General features: G+C 45.5%; 1 protein-coding gene across 1 annotated transcript in view; it reads left to right on the top strand.

Annotated features, from left to right (window-relative positions):
* OXSR1 (oxidative stress responsive kinase 1) overlaps positions 1-6,866 on the top strand; it is a 109,770-nt gene extending 102,904 nt beyond the window's left edge. The window contains exons 16-18 of the mRNA XM_069729791.1: positions 2,236-2,304; positions 2,893-2,957; positions 6,257-6,866. Of these exons, the coding sequence (XP_069585892.1) occupies positions 2,236-2,304; positions 2,893-2,957; positions 6,257-6,331 (209 nt within the window). The 3' untranslated portion in view covers positions 6,332-6,866. The remainder of the gene's footprint in view (positions 1-2,235; positions 2,305-2,892; positions 2,958-6,256) is intronic.
* Positions 6,867-14,748: the final 7,882 nt, after the last annotated feature.

Raw genomic sequence — 14,748 nt, 5'->3', positions numbered from 1 at the left:
GTTGCCCTTTCCTGTTGGATGCCGTTCCTTATGTTCCACCGGGACAAGGTTGTCCTCAGACCGTCCCCTACTTTCCTCCCGAAGGTGGTGTTTTCCTTCCACCTCAATGAGGATATTGTACTTCCGTCTCTTTGCCCTACTCGAACTCACCGCGTGGAGAAGGCTCTTCACTCCTTGGATCTTGTTAGAGCTCTCAAAAAATACGTGTCCAGGACGGCATCTTTTCGACAGACGGATGCTCTGTTCGTTCTCTCGGCGGGACACCGGAAGGGACTGGCCGCTTCTAAGTCGACAATCGCCAGATGGATTCGGTTGACTATTCAAGAGGCTTACTGCGTCAGAGGCAAGCCTATCCCTGCGGGCCTTAGGGCACACTCCACTTGGTTGGTGGGTGCTTCCTTGGCCATTCGGAATCAAGCGTCTGCAGAGCAGGTTTGCAAAGCTGCGACCTGGTCTAGCCTGCACACCTTTTCAAAGCATTACAATGACCATACTTTGGCATCTTCAGATGCAAGCCTGGGTAGGCGTATTCTGCAGGCAGCGGTAGCGCACCTGTAGACAGCAGGTGCCATAAGTTTACACTGTTGGGTTATTTCCCACCCGGGGACTGCTTTTGGACGTCCCACGGTCTTGTGTCCCCCAATGTGGCGATGGAGAAATAGGGATTTTTGTGTACTCGCCGTAAAATCCTTTTCTCCGAGCCACTCATTGGGGGACACTGCACCCACCCTTGTTTTGGCTTCTTGCCTATGATAAGTGTTTTAGTCTGACATGTTGTTCCTACAGTTAAATCTTGTCAATCTCCTACTCATTGGCTACGAACTGGTATTATCCGGAGCCAGTGGGCGGTGTATACTGCAGAGGAGGAGCTAACCCTTTTTGTATTTACTTAGTGTCAGCCTCCTAGTGGCAGCAGCATACATCCACGTTCCTGTGTCCCCCAATGAGTGGCTCGGAGAAAAGGATTTTACGGTGAGTACACAAAAATTCCTATTTTATACGAAGTTCTGAATTCTTTTTAGCCTTTCAAAAGTAAATAATAAAAAAAAATTTACAAGTTAGTTATCACCTTTAATTGTTCTGATGTCGCTAATCCTGTTGCAAGGTAAGTTTTACCCCACATTCAATACTGTAAAAGCAAAACGATCCCAAAAATGGCAGAGCTGCTGGGTTTCTTTTTCACCATTTCACCACACTTGTAATTTTTTTTTCTATTTCCATTGTTTTTGTACAATGAATGGTGTCAAAACTACAAATCGTCCTTCCAGAAAACAAGCCCTTATATGGAAAATTGAAAAAAAAAAGTTATAACTCTTGGAAGAAGTGAAGGAAAATTGAAAGTGCAATAAATGAAAAATTGTCCGTTAATGACCCGAACTGACAGCAAAATCATTTGTGTCATTTCAAGTCATAAAATATCTGGTGGGTCCAAGGCTGGTCACATATTAACAAGTGCACGAATGTGAAACTGTCCTTTTGGTGGAATCTTAGGGAATTTTAAATGTCTTCAAATATTATTCTGTCTTGTTGTTTGTTTTTTTTCTAGCATTTAAAGAAAATAATTAAACCCTAAATTTGTTTAGTCCCTAAAATAAGTTTCAAATAAGAAATAAGTAGAGTTAGTGTTAATCCATTCATGGGACACTGTCCATAAGCCAAGTCGGAAATCTGTGAACAGACTCTTACATGACAGCATCTACGGCTCTTCTTTTGATTAGTCGGCCTAGGGCAACATCTCAACGATGTTGTGCCAGACTTGTCAATCAAAAGAAGACTCGCGTATCTCGGGCGGTAAAGGCAGTTCTCATGACTTTCATCCAGTGGCCATAGATTACTGACATGACTGATGGACCATTTCTAGAAATAAATAACACGCAATGGATCTTTTAAAGTTTTTTTTTTTCCCACTATATTTTATAAGGGCTCCAATGTCTTTCCTCAGCTACCACCATTCATTTCTTTTATGTTATTGTTTCCCTCCATATTTGGAGTGATTATATTTTTCATATGGTGGAAATATTTGTTGAGGATGTTGACACAGAGGAGTTTTGGGTCTGAAGTTCCCTCAGATTCCGAAGGACAATTATCAGATCATTCAAGAGCAAGTCCTGCTAATTCCTATAAATCAGTGAGGGAAAAGTCTGAAGGAGGATGCCATCTTCTGGTGCACGATTTGTCATTGTATCATTCTAGGATGATGTTCTGGACTTTAATGACAACAACTTTGTTTTCCAGATACGGCCGATGGTGTTTCCCAAGAGCTCGTCTCCGCTGGCCTTGTAGATGGAAGAGACTTAGTAATAGGTAATTCTTATTGAAAATGTTCATTGATGCCAGAAAAGATGTAAACTTGATTAATCCATAAATCTGTTTAATTCTCAGTTATAATTTTTTTTCTTATATATTTTATTATTGAAATTTGTTAATACACTCAATTCTCTTTTTAATCATATATTTATGTGCTAATTTTTAATTTTTAGGGTTTAGCAAAAAGGTTGTCAGGATCCTGGTCTGGCGTCCATGTCTGTACTCTGCGACACCGGGACCGGTGCTGTGCGAGCTTCCTCTGCCGGCATCCTGGGTGTTTCTCGTGATTGCTAGGCATATTTCATAACACGTGGGCCATCTAACGTACAAGTGGCCTCCAGGATGCTGGCATCTGGTCTTCTGAATCTTTTTGTGTAGCTGTACTTTTTGTTTATGTCAGTGAAAAGTAAGGCGGCATTAATGATGTTTTACTCATGGTATCACATCACTCATAGAAGCGGTGCAAAGAACATAACCAGAATTGGATAAATAAACAGCGGCTCCTGTGCATGTCCAAAACAGAGCGGAAGACGCATGTCTAGGCTGGTTTATTTCTAATGTAATTGAACCCTTCTCTGTTTTTAGTTGCAGCTAATTTACAGAAGATTGTGGAGGAGCCACAGCCCAACAAATCAGTCACCTTCAAGCTGGTACGTGCTTGTAGAACGTAAAGGAATAGTTGTCCTGTAGAGATGTCTCATTTTACTTTCATAGCTTTATATGGGAGAGGTTTTTTCTGCAATGCAAACTTTCCCTTATCTCTAAATGGGGTATTAGAAATGTTCTTGTATGTCAGATAACCATGGACACAGAATGTATCTGTCACTTTTGGGAGATAAAATTGTCACTAAGACTACATGGAGCAGGGCATTGTGTATGTGGTAACATTGCTGAGTGTAAATGTATGTATATGTGTAAATTCATATGTACAAGTGAAAAAATATATATATTCTCTCTCTCTTTGGAAAATGTGTAAGTTATGGAAATCTCAGGATGAATAGAAATGTTACTGATATGCAAATGATGAAGCATTGAAAGCAACATTTTTTTTAAATGTCTCAATTTATTTAATATCAAATATGAACGCCGCTCACAGAAATCCCCGCATTTTACAGCCTTGGCTGATATTAATGGTTGTCTGAGGAATTTTCTGTCACGCTAGATGCGCTCGGGCAAATCATCAAGATCCACTGCTGGCAGCTCCCTATAAAATTGCCGCGAAATGACATCTCGAATATGCTCGATGGGGGACAAGTCTGTAGACTCTGCAGGCCATGGTAACACATTTAGGTCACGCAGGCTTCTCACAGTACCACGAGCAACATACAGCTTGGCGTTTTCATTGTAAAGAATGGCTCCTGAGACACTTTCATGTTCCCTCATGAAGGCCTCTTCATGACGCTGCTCACGTGGTCTGCAGACCAATTTCTGGCTATCATTGCATCCAAGAAAAAGAGCCTTACTGAAAAGGATAGACCTCCATTCCAGTCTCCATTGTCATCTTTCTCTGTGCCTGTGAGCCTTTGAGATGGTAGTGTGAGTTCAGTGGACACCTGTACCTTCATGTCTGCATTGTAGTCCAATTGTCATGCAAAAGCCTTCTGATTGTAAACACTGGCTCCTCAAGTTTGGCATGTGATGACTGATTTCACTTGTACAGAAGGTATCACTGTGCGCTATTCTTCCAATCTGATGAGACCCTGTGGGCAACGTCATGAAGAGGTCTTGATGAGAGACTGTCACACCAGTTCTACTCTCAGAATTGTTTTGTGGGTGGCATCATATGTGGTATCCAATCCTTCTAGTCTTCATTCCAGGCACACTAACAGCTCGGTGTTACATTGATTTTGTCGTAAATCTAGTGCTACAGCCATTGTTCCAACACCAGGCTGAATGTTGCTAGTGCTTCTACTCATTGATAGCAGCTAATACTCACTAATACACACCTCACCACCTGCACGCTTGACCCGCTCCCATCTCACCTCATCCCTAACCTTGCCACGGTCTTCATCCCAACCCTAACACACCTCTTCAACCTCTCACTCACAACAGGTGTCTTCCCCTCAGCCTTCAAACATGCTAAGATCACACCCATCCTCAAAAAGCCCTCCCTCGACCCATCCTCTGTGTCTAGTTAACGCCCAGCATCTCTTCTCCCTTATGCCTCAAAATTACTGGAACAACACGGCCATCTTGAACTGTCCTTTCACCTCTCCTCCTGCTCCTTCTTTGACCGGTTACAATCTGGCTACCGACCCCATCACTCAACTGAAACTGCCCTAACTGAAGTCACCAATGACCTTCTAACTGCCAAGAGCAAGCGACACTACTCTGTCCTTCTCCTGGACCTGTCTTCTGCCTTTGAGACTGTGGACCACTCCCTTCTGCTACAGATCCTCTCATCTCTTGGCATCACAGACTTGGCCCTATCCTGGATCTCGTCATATCTGACAGACCGAACATTCAGTGTCTCCCTTCCCCACACCACCTCCTCACTTTGCCCCTTGTCCGTCGGTGTTCCTCAAGGCTCTGTTCTAGGACCCCTACTCTTCTCCATCTACACCTTCGGCCTGGGACAGCTCATAGAATCCCACGGTATGCAGTACCATCTTTATGCTGATGACACGCCGATCTGCCTATCTGGACCTGACCTCACCTCCTTACTTAACAAAATCCCACACTGTCTGTCTGCTATATCGGCCTTCTTTTCTGCTCGCTTTCTAAAACTGAATATGGACAAAACAGAATTCATCATCTTTCCCCCACTTACTCTACCCCTCCACCAGACCTATCCTTCAATATCAATGGCTGCTCACTTTCCCCAGTCCCACGCGCCCGGTGCCTCAGGGTGATCCTCGACTCTGCCCTCTCTTTCAAGCCACATGTCCAAGCCCTTGCCTCCTCCTGCCGTCTCAAACTCAAAAATATTTCCTGGATCCACTCATTCCTTGACCGCGACACCACAAAAACACTAGTGCCCTTATCATCTTCCGCCTTGACTACTGCAACCTCCTACTCTGTGGCATCACCTCTAGCACTCTGGCACCACTCCAATCCATCCTACACTCTGCTGCCCGACTAATCTACCTGTCTCCCCGTGATTCCCCAGCTTCTCCCCTATGCCAAGCCCTTCACTGGCTTCCTATCGCCCAGAGACACCAGTTCAAAACCCTTACAATGACATACAAAGCCATCCACAACCTGTCTCCTCCATACATGTGTGACATGGTCTCCCGGTACTTCACGCAACCTCCGATCCTCTCAAGATCTCCTTCTCTACTCCCCTCTCATCTCTTCTTCTCACAATTGCATCCAAGACTTTTCCCGTGCTTCCCCCATACTCTGGAACTCTCTACCCCAACACATCAGACTCTCACCTACCATTAAAACCTTCAAAAAGAACCTGAAGACTTACCTCTTTTGACAAGCCTACAGCCTGCAGTGATCCTCAACCTACTTGAACTCCCACACAACCAGCTCTACCCTCTCCTAGTGTATCCTCACCCATCCCCTGCAGAATGTGAGCCCTCGTGGGCAAGATCCTCCCTCGTTATGTACCTGTGTGCCTTGTTTTTTGTTTAATGTATTTGTCTATATATTCCCCCTTTTTCACTTGTAAAGCACCATGGAATAAATGGCGCTATAATAATAATAATGATAATACTCGATGCTGAATAAATTGAGATGTTCATTAACATGTCTATCCATCCCTAATTCCAAAACTTTTCCTTTTTGATCGCCTTTCTATCACAGGTACATAACCTACGATAAAAAAGGTGTGCTTAACCAGGATATTGGCAGGGTCCATCTCTCAGACCCCAGCAATGGTTATAATAGATGAATGTGGATCAAATCCGCGCTGTGATACTTGGCGTGGTTTTTAAGCTAAGATCTTATATTCAGGTCAAATCGCCTAACCTGGGTAATATTCTTATATCTTTCTTTATAGGCCTCTGGGGTGGATCATACTGACATTCCAGATGATGGGAAGCTCGTAGGATTTGCACAGCTCAGTATTAGCTAAGCTGCCATTTTCGGAACTGCTTCTTAATGAAACCTTCATCGTCATCATCTTTCTAATGCTTTTCTTGGCCTACAGAACCACTACTGCCAAAGAATCAAACTCTGGCTTAATTTGGAGTTGTAACAACGTGTATTACTTTTACTCTTGTCTAACAAATGTCTCTAAACTTAGTGTAATGATGCACACTGAAGTCAGAGCTTTGTAACCGACAGCGAACAAAAGTGTTTCTGCACATCATTAATCTGGTTTTCTTTTTATCTTCATGTGAAAAGTGCTAGCTGCCTTCTGTAGTGCCGATGGGTCCACCAGCCAAATCCGGTGGTTGTCCCTTTGTCGCTCTAGAGGACCAACTCGCACCTCTCATACCTGTTTGTTACTGTTGCCTTATTTGAGGATACTACTGAGTATGGAACTATGGGTTTCTACCACTCTCACACACTCAAGGCAAAGAGAACTTAATTTTGGGATCTGATTTTTATTGGCTTTAATTTAAAGTGAACAGAAAAGAGTCTAAATAAAAACATAATTAATTTGATTGTGTTCAATTGTCTGATTTTTTCTTTCCATTACTGATATTAAACACTTGTTGAGTTGTTCATCAGCAAAGTCAATAGGGGAATTGGGAGATTAGTACAGTTTACAGAAACCACGATGCTAATTGCAGCTGATTATGTTCAAAGTCGTTGTCCGGGGCTTACATATCAATGACTTAAAGTTTGGAGACCTTTGCCGTAACTGTATTGGAAAACATTATTGATCTGAACTGCATTGTTACCTAGGAAATATGTGGATCAAGAGGTCCGAGAGATCCAGTGTCCAGTAAGGATCGAGAGGTCAGAGCGATCTGGTGTCCAGTAAATGAATTACTAACATAATTAAGCCAATGCGGAAAGAGAAATACAACGAAAACTAATCCTCCCATTACTTCTAATGCAGAGTGTAGTGTATTCCTATTATATAAACTTGCCTAGGTGGATCATTTCAATAATAAGTCTGAAACTGGTTTTCTTGGATTTTTTTTAACTACGTAATAAACGCCATGTTTTATTGTATTTTAATACAAACTTATTCCAAAACCCAAACCATTATAGCATTTCTTTTAAATGACCATTCTCATTCCTTGGTTGCTTAGTTGGGGAACACAAGAACCATGGGTTAGATGCGGACACTAAGAATACATCTTAATTAAGAAAAGAAAAACCTTCGCATTGGGTTACTACAAGCAGCAGCTGTAGTTACCTGAGGGATTGATATTCTTTCTTCTGCAATACTGGTATTGGTTTTCCCACCCCAGGAACAGCTTTAGGAAATCCCATGGCTCCCGTGTCCCCTCATTGAAATGACTGAGAAATTAATATTTTTGGTACTCAACATAAAATCTTTCTCATAGCCTTCATTGGGAGACACCGCTCCCTTCTTTGTTTTGGGGGGAAGTCTTACTTTCGTTCCTCCTTCTGCACTTACTGAACAGCTGGGTGTCTGCGGCCCAGGTGCAGCTTGCTGGGGAGGCGTCAGCTATTTTTCTAAGATGTACTGTTAATGTCAATGCTTCTTGCCCAGGGGCGGTGCATTTCTGATGATTGACAGTGCGGACTAGCAGCATGGCTGCATTGCTGGTGCCAAACTGTGTGCTTTCCAATGCTGCAAGTAAAGGAAGCTTTGCCTTTGCTGCATTGGAGGAGTAGTGGGCGACTGAAGCTATAGTCAGATCCAGTGATCCTTCTAGTTTCATAGCAATGTTTGCAAGCTCTATATCAAAGAGCTTGCGAGCGCTGTGCACTTTGTCTAGGAAACTAGCCATCTCTGATAGACTGCAGTGGTGGCCATGATGCTTGCAGTAATCAAATTTTACAAAAATTATTATTATTATTATTATTATTTATTGTTATAGCGCCATTTATTCCATGGCGCTTTACATGTGAGGAGGGGTATACATAATAAAAACAAGTACAATAATCTTAAACAATACAAGTCATAACTGGTACAGGAGGAATGAGGTTCAAATGGCTTCAAACACTCTGTGAATATGCAAAGTATAGTGAAATTGTGTCAATTAGAAATAAAAAAAAAATCATACAATTCCTCCTCACTTTTTCCATCTAAAGATAAAGAAATAAGCTAAAAATAAGCTTGTTTGCTATGGCCAAGTCTGTACAAGATCGAACCAAGGAAATAAAAAGAAAATATGTAACCCATAAAGTTAACGCCCCAAAGAAAATCTACTATATAATTGTCTAAGGGGTACTTCCGTCTGTCCTTCTTTCTTTCTGTAACGGTTATTCGTTCGCTGATTGGTCTCGGCAGCTGCCTGTCATGGCTGCCACGACCAATCAGCGACGAGCACAGTCCAGAAGAAAATATCCGCTCCTTACTCCCCGCACTCACTGCCTGGCGCCCGCATACACCCCTCCAGTCTGCCCTCACGCAGGGTTAATGGCAGCGGTAACGGACCGCGTTATGCTGTGGTGTAATGCAGTCCGTTACCGCTGCTACTAACCCTGTGTGACAAAGTTTTTTACTATTGACGCAGCCTATGCAGCGCCAATAGTAAAAACATCGAATGTTAAAAATAATTTAAAAAATAAAAAATGATTATATACTCACCTACGCCGCCTTTCCCGCTCTTCGCGATGCTACCGGCACGTTCCGGTGGCACGGATGGTCTGGCAGAAGGACCTGCCATGACGTCACGGTCATGTGACCGCGACGTCATCACAAGGCCTGCGCGGAAAGGACCTGCCATGACGTCACGGTCATGTGACCGCGACGTCATGACAGGTCCTGCACGACAAGGACCTGCCGGGACGTCACGGTCATGTGACCGCGACACGGTGACGTGACCGCGACGTCAGCACACCATGGGACCGGAAGATGCTGCCTGCACCCCACACAGGTGACAGTGCTACAACGCGCCTGCGGAAGGTGAGTATATGTTTATTTTTTTAACCTGTGTCATACGTGGCTGGGCAATATACTACATGGGCTGTGCAATATGCTACGTGGCTCTGTGCTGTATACTACGTCACTGGGCAATATACTACGTCACTGGGCAATATACTATGTGGCTTTGCTGTATACTATGTCACTGGGCAATATACAATGTAACTGGGCAATATACTACACGGCTGGACAATATACTACGTGGCTGGGCAATATACTACGTGGCTGGGCAATATACTACGTGGACATACATATTCTAGAATACCCGATGCGTTAGAATCGGGCAACCATCTAGTAATATATAAAAATTCAAGAATTACTATTTCTTTCTCACTTCATTGGGGGACACAGATAATCATTGGGTGTATGATGCTGTCGCTAGGAGGCTGACATTATGCAAATAAGGAAAAAAATAACTCCTCCCCGGCAGTATACACCCTCCAGCAGGCACAAGTCAACCCAGCTTTTACTTAGTGTCTGTAGGAGGCGGACCTAGATCTAACCACAAGATCCGCTTTATTTTCTTTACAGGGTTTTTGTGAATTTATTAATCATTTTCCCTTTCTTTTTCAGAATTATCTCTTCGGGTAACAGGATGCAGATTGTCACCCTGTTTTTCCCACATTTAAGCGACCAATAGAGCAGTGTGGTACTTCCCGCATCGCCCACTCTCGGACCCGCTGGCAGGACTTCGTCCCGTCACCCTTATTGGTGTTTTAGGGTGACTTCTTGGTGGCCAGTCCTCGCCATCTCCCCTCCTCACCATTCTCCTCGGAGAGGGCTGAGAAGAAGATGGTGGTCACCTGTGGTGACCTCCCCCCTTCTCGTAAGGGGTTGACGCCGTCTTCTGCACTGTCCAGAGACGGTGCGGGAAGGAGGATTTTATTCAGTCGCCATGACAGCACAACGAGAGAGGGGATCCGCCCTTCAGGGACAGGAAACCTACAGACATAAAAAGGGCGGTACCTCTCTCCCACGTCAGTTTGGTTTCCTGTCCCTGACAGCGGAACCTCTTTCAGACAGGCCCTGAGAAGAGGGTCGAAGTTAAGAAGACTCCCCACTCCTGGCGGCCCGGTACAGGTAGCGGGGGTCCCCTACCTCGGCCCGTCCAGGAGGCAGGAAGCACCACACGGCAGGGGCACTGCGCGGTGTAGGTGGCAGCAGGAGGAAGCAGCCTCTGACATAGGCTAGCTTCTCGGGCGTCCGCAGCGCAGAGGTACCTAGAGGTGCTTGGCTACTTGGGGTCCCGGGAGTCACGCTGTTCCGGGCAGGGACGCGGCATTGGTCCGGAGGGGGTCTGCTGGCGTCCTGGTCCGCGTGTCGGCTTGGCGCCGCTGCCGCGTCCTGAAGGGGGCGTGTCCGGATGACGCGGCGAGCGGCGCGGCCGGATGACGCGGCTGGGCATGCGCAGTAGCGTCATCTCCGGCTAATGGCGGCGCCCAGCTGCGGGAGCGGTCGGGGCTTCGGGGAGGGGTAGCGCAGCGCAGCGGCGGACGATTAATGACCACCTGGGATTCCCTGCTGGCCCCCATCTGGGGGCGGTACCTTGGGGGTATTTAAGGCGGCAAGCTGGGATGATCAGAGTTCCTCACCCATTCCATATTGGAGTCGCCAGAAGGAACTATCAGCCAGCCGCAGCAGCAGGAGCCGCAGCAGCAGTCAGATAAGCCTCGTAGAAGCTCCCAGCGTCGGTCTAGTGGCAGTAGCCGCGCTGGTGGAGCTAAGGAGGCACGGATCTCTATACCAAAGTCCTCAGGCCGTAAGGATTTGCCGGCTACGAAGGACCCCCCATCTACGGTACCACTCATTACTGGACGGGGTAAGTGAGCTTCGTGAAAGTCCACTTAGTGATGATTGTGTTCCCCTTGTCTTTTTTCCTCTATCAGGGGAGGAAAAGTTTGTCCAAAGCCAAACATAGGCAGTGTGCCGAATGTGCAGAGCCGCTTCCAGATGGGCATTTGAGAAAGTTATGTAAAATATGTATTCAACGTTTACTGGAGGAGGAGGCGCCTGATCTAACCTCTACAATAAGAGAGATGGTGAGACAGGAAATTAAAGGTGCCGAGAGATCCAAGTCTCGGGGAGCAGAAGCTAAAAGATCATCCCCTTTATCTGAGGTAGATTCAGACTCGGGTGAGCTAAGCTCAGGGTCTCTTCCGTCTACTTCCTCCTCTGAGGATCAGGAGTCTACTCGAGCCTGTTTGTCCCTAGATAGGGTTAACCATCTGGTCAAAGCAGTTAACGGCACAATGGGGATAGAAGATACCCAGTCGGAATGTTCCATTCAGGATGTTATGTTCAGGGGTATTGAGCGAAAATCCCGAAGAGCCTTTCCAGTGATTGATAAAATCAAATCGTTAATCTCAAAAGAATGGAAGAAACCAGAAAGGAAGGGGTCGCTTCCGCCAGCCTTTAAAAGACGGTATCCCTTTGAGGAAGCGGCTTCGTCCTCATGGGATAAAGTCCCGAAACTGGATGCAGCAGTCGCTAAGGCATGCAAAAATACGTCTCTCCCCTTCGACGACTTGGGGAATTTGAAAGACCCGTTAGATAGGAAAGCCGACATCTTCCTTAAAGGAGCTTGGGAGACTTCAGCGGGATCCTTGAGGCCAGCTATAGCAGCCACTTGTACCGCTCGATCCTTGATGGTATGGTTGGGTCACCTAGAAGATCAGCTCAGAGATAAAGTCCCTAGGTCGGAAATATTGTCCTCCATGCCCATAATCCAGGATGTCGCAGCCTTCCTTTCAGATGCTTCAGCAGATTCGGTCAGGTTGGCCGCCAGGTCCTCGGCATTATCCAATGCAGCCAGGAGAGCGCTATGGATAAAATGCTGGCCAGGGGACTTACAAGCTAGAACAAAATTATGTAGCATTCCTTGTGAAGGAGCTCACTTGTTCGGACCAGTACTAGACGAGCTATTGGAAAAAGCAGGGGATAATAAAAAACGCTTTCCCTTCCTAGGAAGACCCTTCTACAGACGGGACTATAATAGAGGATGGTCCAACCGCAGAAGACCATATAGAGACTCCAACAGAGAATCTACTAGATATGACAACAGCAGAAGGAGGGGTAGAGGATTTATGTTTAATCCTTCACGAGAGGTTAAGAAACCACAATGACTAGCGGACCAGGTGGGGGGTAGGCTTTCGGCCTTCTACCCAGCCTGGGTACGGATTACAAACAATCCATGGATTTTAGGCATTGTGGAGAAAGGCCTAACCTTAGACTTCCACCATACTCCTCGGGACAAATTTATGTTAACACCTGTTCGTTCCTCCTCTACAGAGCAGTTGGCGCTGGAGTCTGAGGTCCGGGAGCTCCAACAGAAGAATGTTCTAGTCAAAGTCCCTGCAGGCGAGGAAGGTAGGGGGTTTTATTCCCCTCTGTTCCTGGTCAAAAAACCTGATGGTTCATATCGCACCATTATTAATTTAAAAGGCCTGAATAATTTTCTGTTGATACCCTCCTTCAAAATGGAGTCGGTCAAGACAGCAATAAAATTACTCTTTCACCACTGTTTTATGGTTGTCTTAGATCTCAAAGACGCCTATTACCATGTACCAATTCATATTGATCATCAGAGATTTCTTAGGGTGGCGGTTTCCCTATCTGGCACAGTAGAACACTTTCAATATCAGGCACTTCCGTTCGGAGTCGCAGTTGCACCCAGGGTGTTCACAAAAATCATGGTGGAGGTTATGGCGCACTTGCATGAACAGGATATATTAATAGTCCCTTACCTGGATGATTTGCTAATTGTGGGTCATTCTGAGTCGCATTGCACAGACCAACTACAGAAAGTCATGGATGCGTTACACAAATTGGGCTGGATGGTCAATATAAAAAAATCACGCCTTCAGCCCCTAAAAGTACAAGAATTCCTAGGATATGTTATTGACTCTAGTCAGCAGGAATGTCGCCTGCCGGACACAAAAGTTGCTAAGATTAAGCAGTTGGTCACCAGGGCAATAAATAATCCCTTAGTATCAGTCAGAAGTGCGATGTCAATCTTGGGTTCTCTTACGTCCTGCATCCCGGCAGTTCTCTGGGCACAGTTCCACACGAGGGCTTTACAGTGGGACGTGTTACACAATTCCCGTCGTCTAAAAGCTCACCTCGACAGTAAATTCACACTTTCTGCGGAGACTGTACATTCGTTTGGTTGGTGGACTCACACTTCGAATCTACACAGGGGGGTCCCTTGGATAAATCACATATCTAGGGTGTTGACTACGGACGCTAGCCCCAAAGGGTGGGGGGCTCACTTAGGGGAGGATTGGGTTCAGGGACTATGGTCTCAGTCTGAACAGGACTCTTCCTCCAACTTGAAAGAACTGTTGGCAGTAAAACATGTCTTAAATAGATTCCTTGTACCCCTACAGGGTCGACACGTCAGGCTTTTGTCAGACAATCGGGTAACTGTGGCCTACATTAATCGTCAAGGTGGCACGCGATCCAGTACATTGATGGAGGTCGCAAATCATATCTTTCAGGTGGCCGAAGTACATCTTCTCTCCCTGACGGCGCTTCATATAAAAGGAAGTATCAACACCAAAGCCGACTATCTAAGCCGCAACATGCTCAGACAGGGGGAGTGGTCGTTAAATCCAGCCATTTTCAGTCAGATCATTCAGTTATGGGGTTGTCCGGAGATAGACCTTTTTGCCAACAGAGAGAACAAAAAATTACACCAATTCTGCTCCCTAAATCCAAAAGACAACCCATACGCTGTGGACGCTCTGCTGATATCTTGGCACTTCAGGCTCGCGTATGCTTTTCCCCCTCTAAATCTGATTCCCCTAGTCCTGAGGAAGATTCGGGAGGACAAGGCCCGGGTAATCTTGATAGCGCCATTTTGGCCCAAGAGGGCTTGGTTTCCTTGGCTGAGGAAGATGTCGGTCTGCCAACCATGGATTCTTCCAGAGCTACCAGATCTGCTCTCCCAGGGACCAATCCTCCATCCTCAAGTAGCCAACTTACACCTAGCAGCATGGAACTTGAGAGGTCCTTACTGAGGGGGAAAGGGTTCTCTCAGAATCTGGTAAATACTCTCCTTAAAAGAAGGAAACCCTCTACAACGGGCATTTATGTCAGGGTATGGAGAAAATTTTTATCATTTTCAGGGGCTCAAATTGACCAAGAACCATGTATTAACCAGATTCTTGAATTTTTACAAAAAGGCCTGGAAATGGGCTTGGCCACAAGTACTCTTAGAGTTCAGGTGTCAGCGCTGGGAGCGTTATATAATCTTAATTTAGCCAGTAATCACTGGATTTCTAGATTCTTTAAAGCAGTCACCAGGTCTAGACCAATTATTAAACAAAGGATAGTCCCATGGGACCTAAATTTAGTACTCTCAGCCCTAACGCTAGCCCCATTCGAGCCCATTGATACTGTTCCTGTGAAAATCCTGTCAATCAAAACAGCCCTGTTAGTTGCTCTTACATCTGCTAGAAGGGTTAGTGATCTGCAGG

The sequence above is a fragment of the Ranitomeya imitator genome, chromosome 6 (assembly GCF_032444005.1).
Source record: "Ranitomeya imitator isolate aRanImi1 chromosome 6, aRanImi1.pri, whole genome shotgun sequence".
Taxonomy (NCBI): domain Eukaryota; kingdom Metazoa; phylum Chordata; class Amphibia; order Anura; family Dendrobatidae; genus Ranitomeya; species Ranitomeya imitator.
This window is presented reverse-complemented; position numbering and strand designations above follow the sequence as displayed.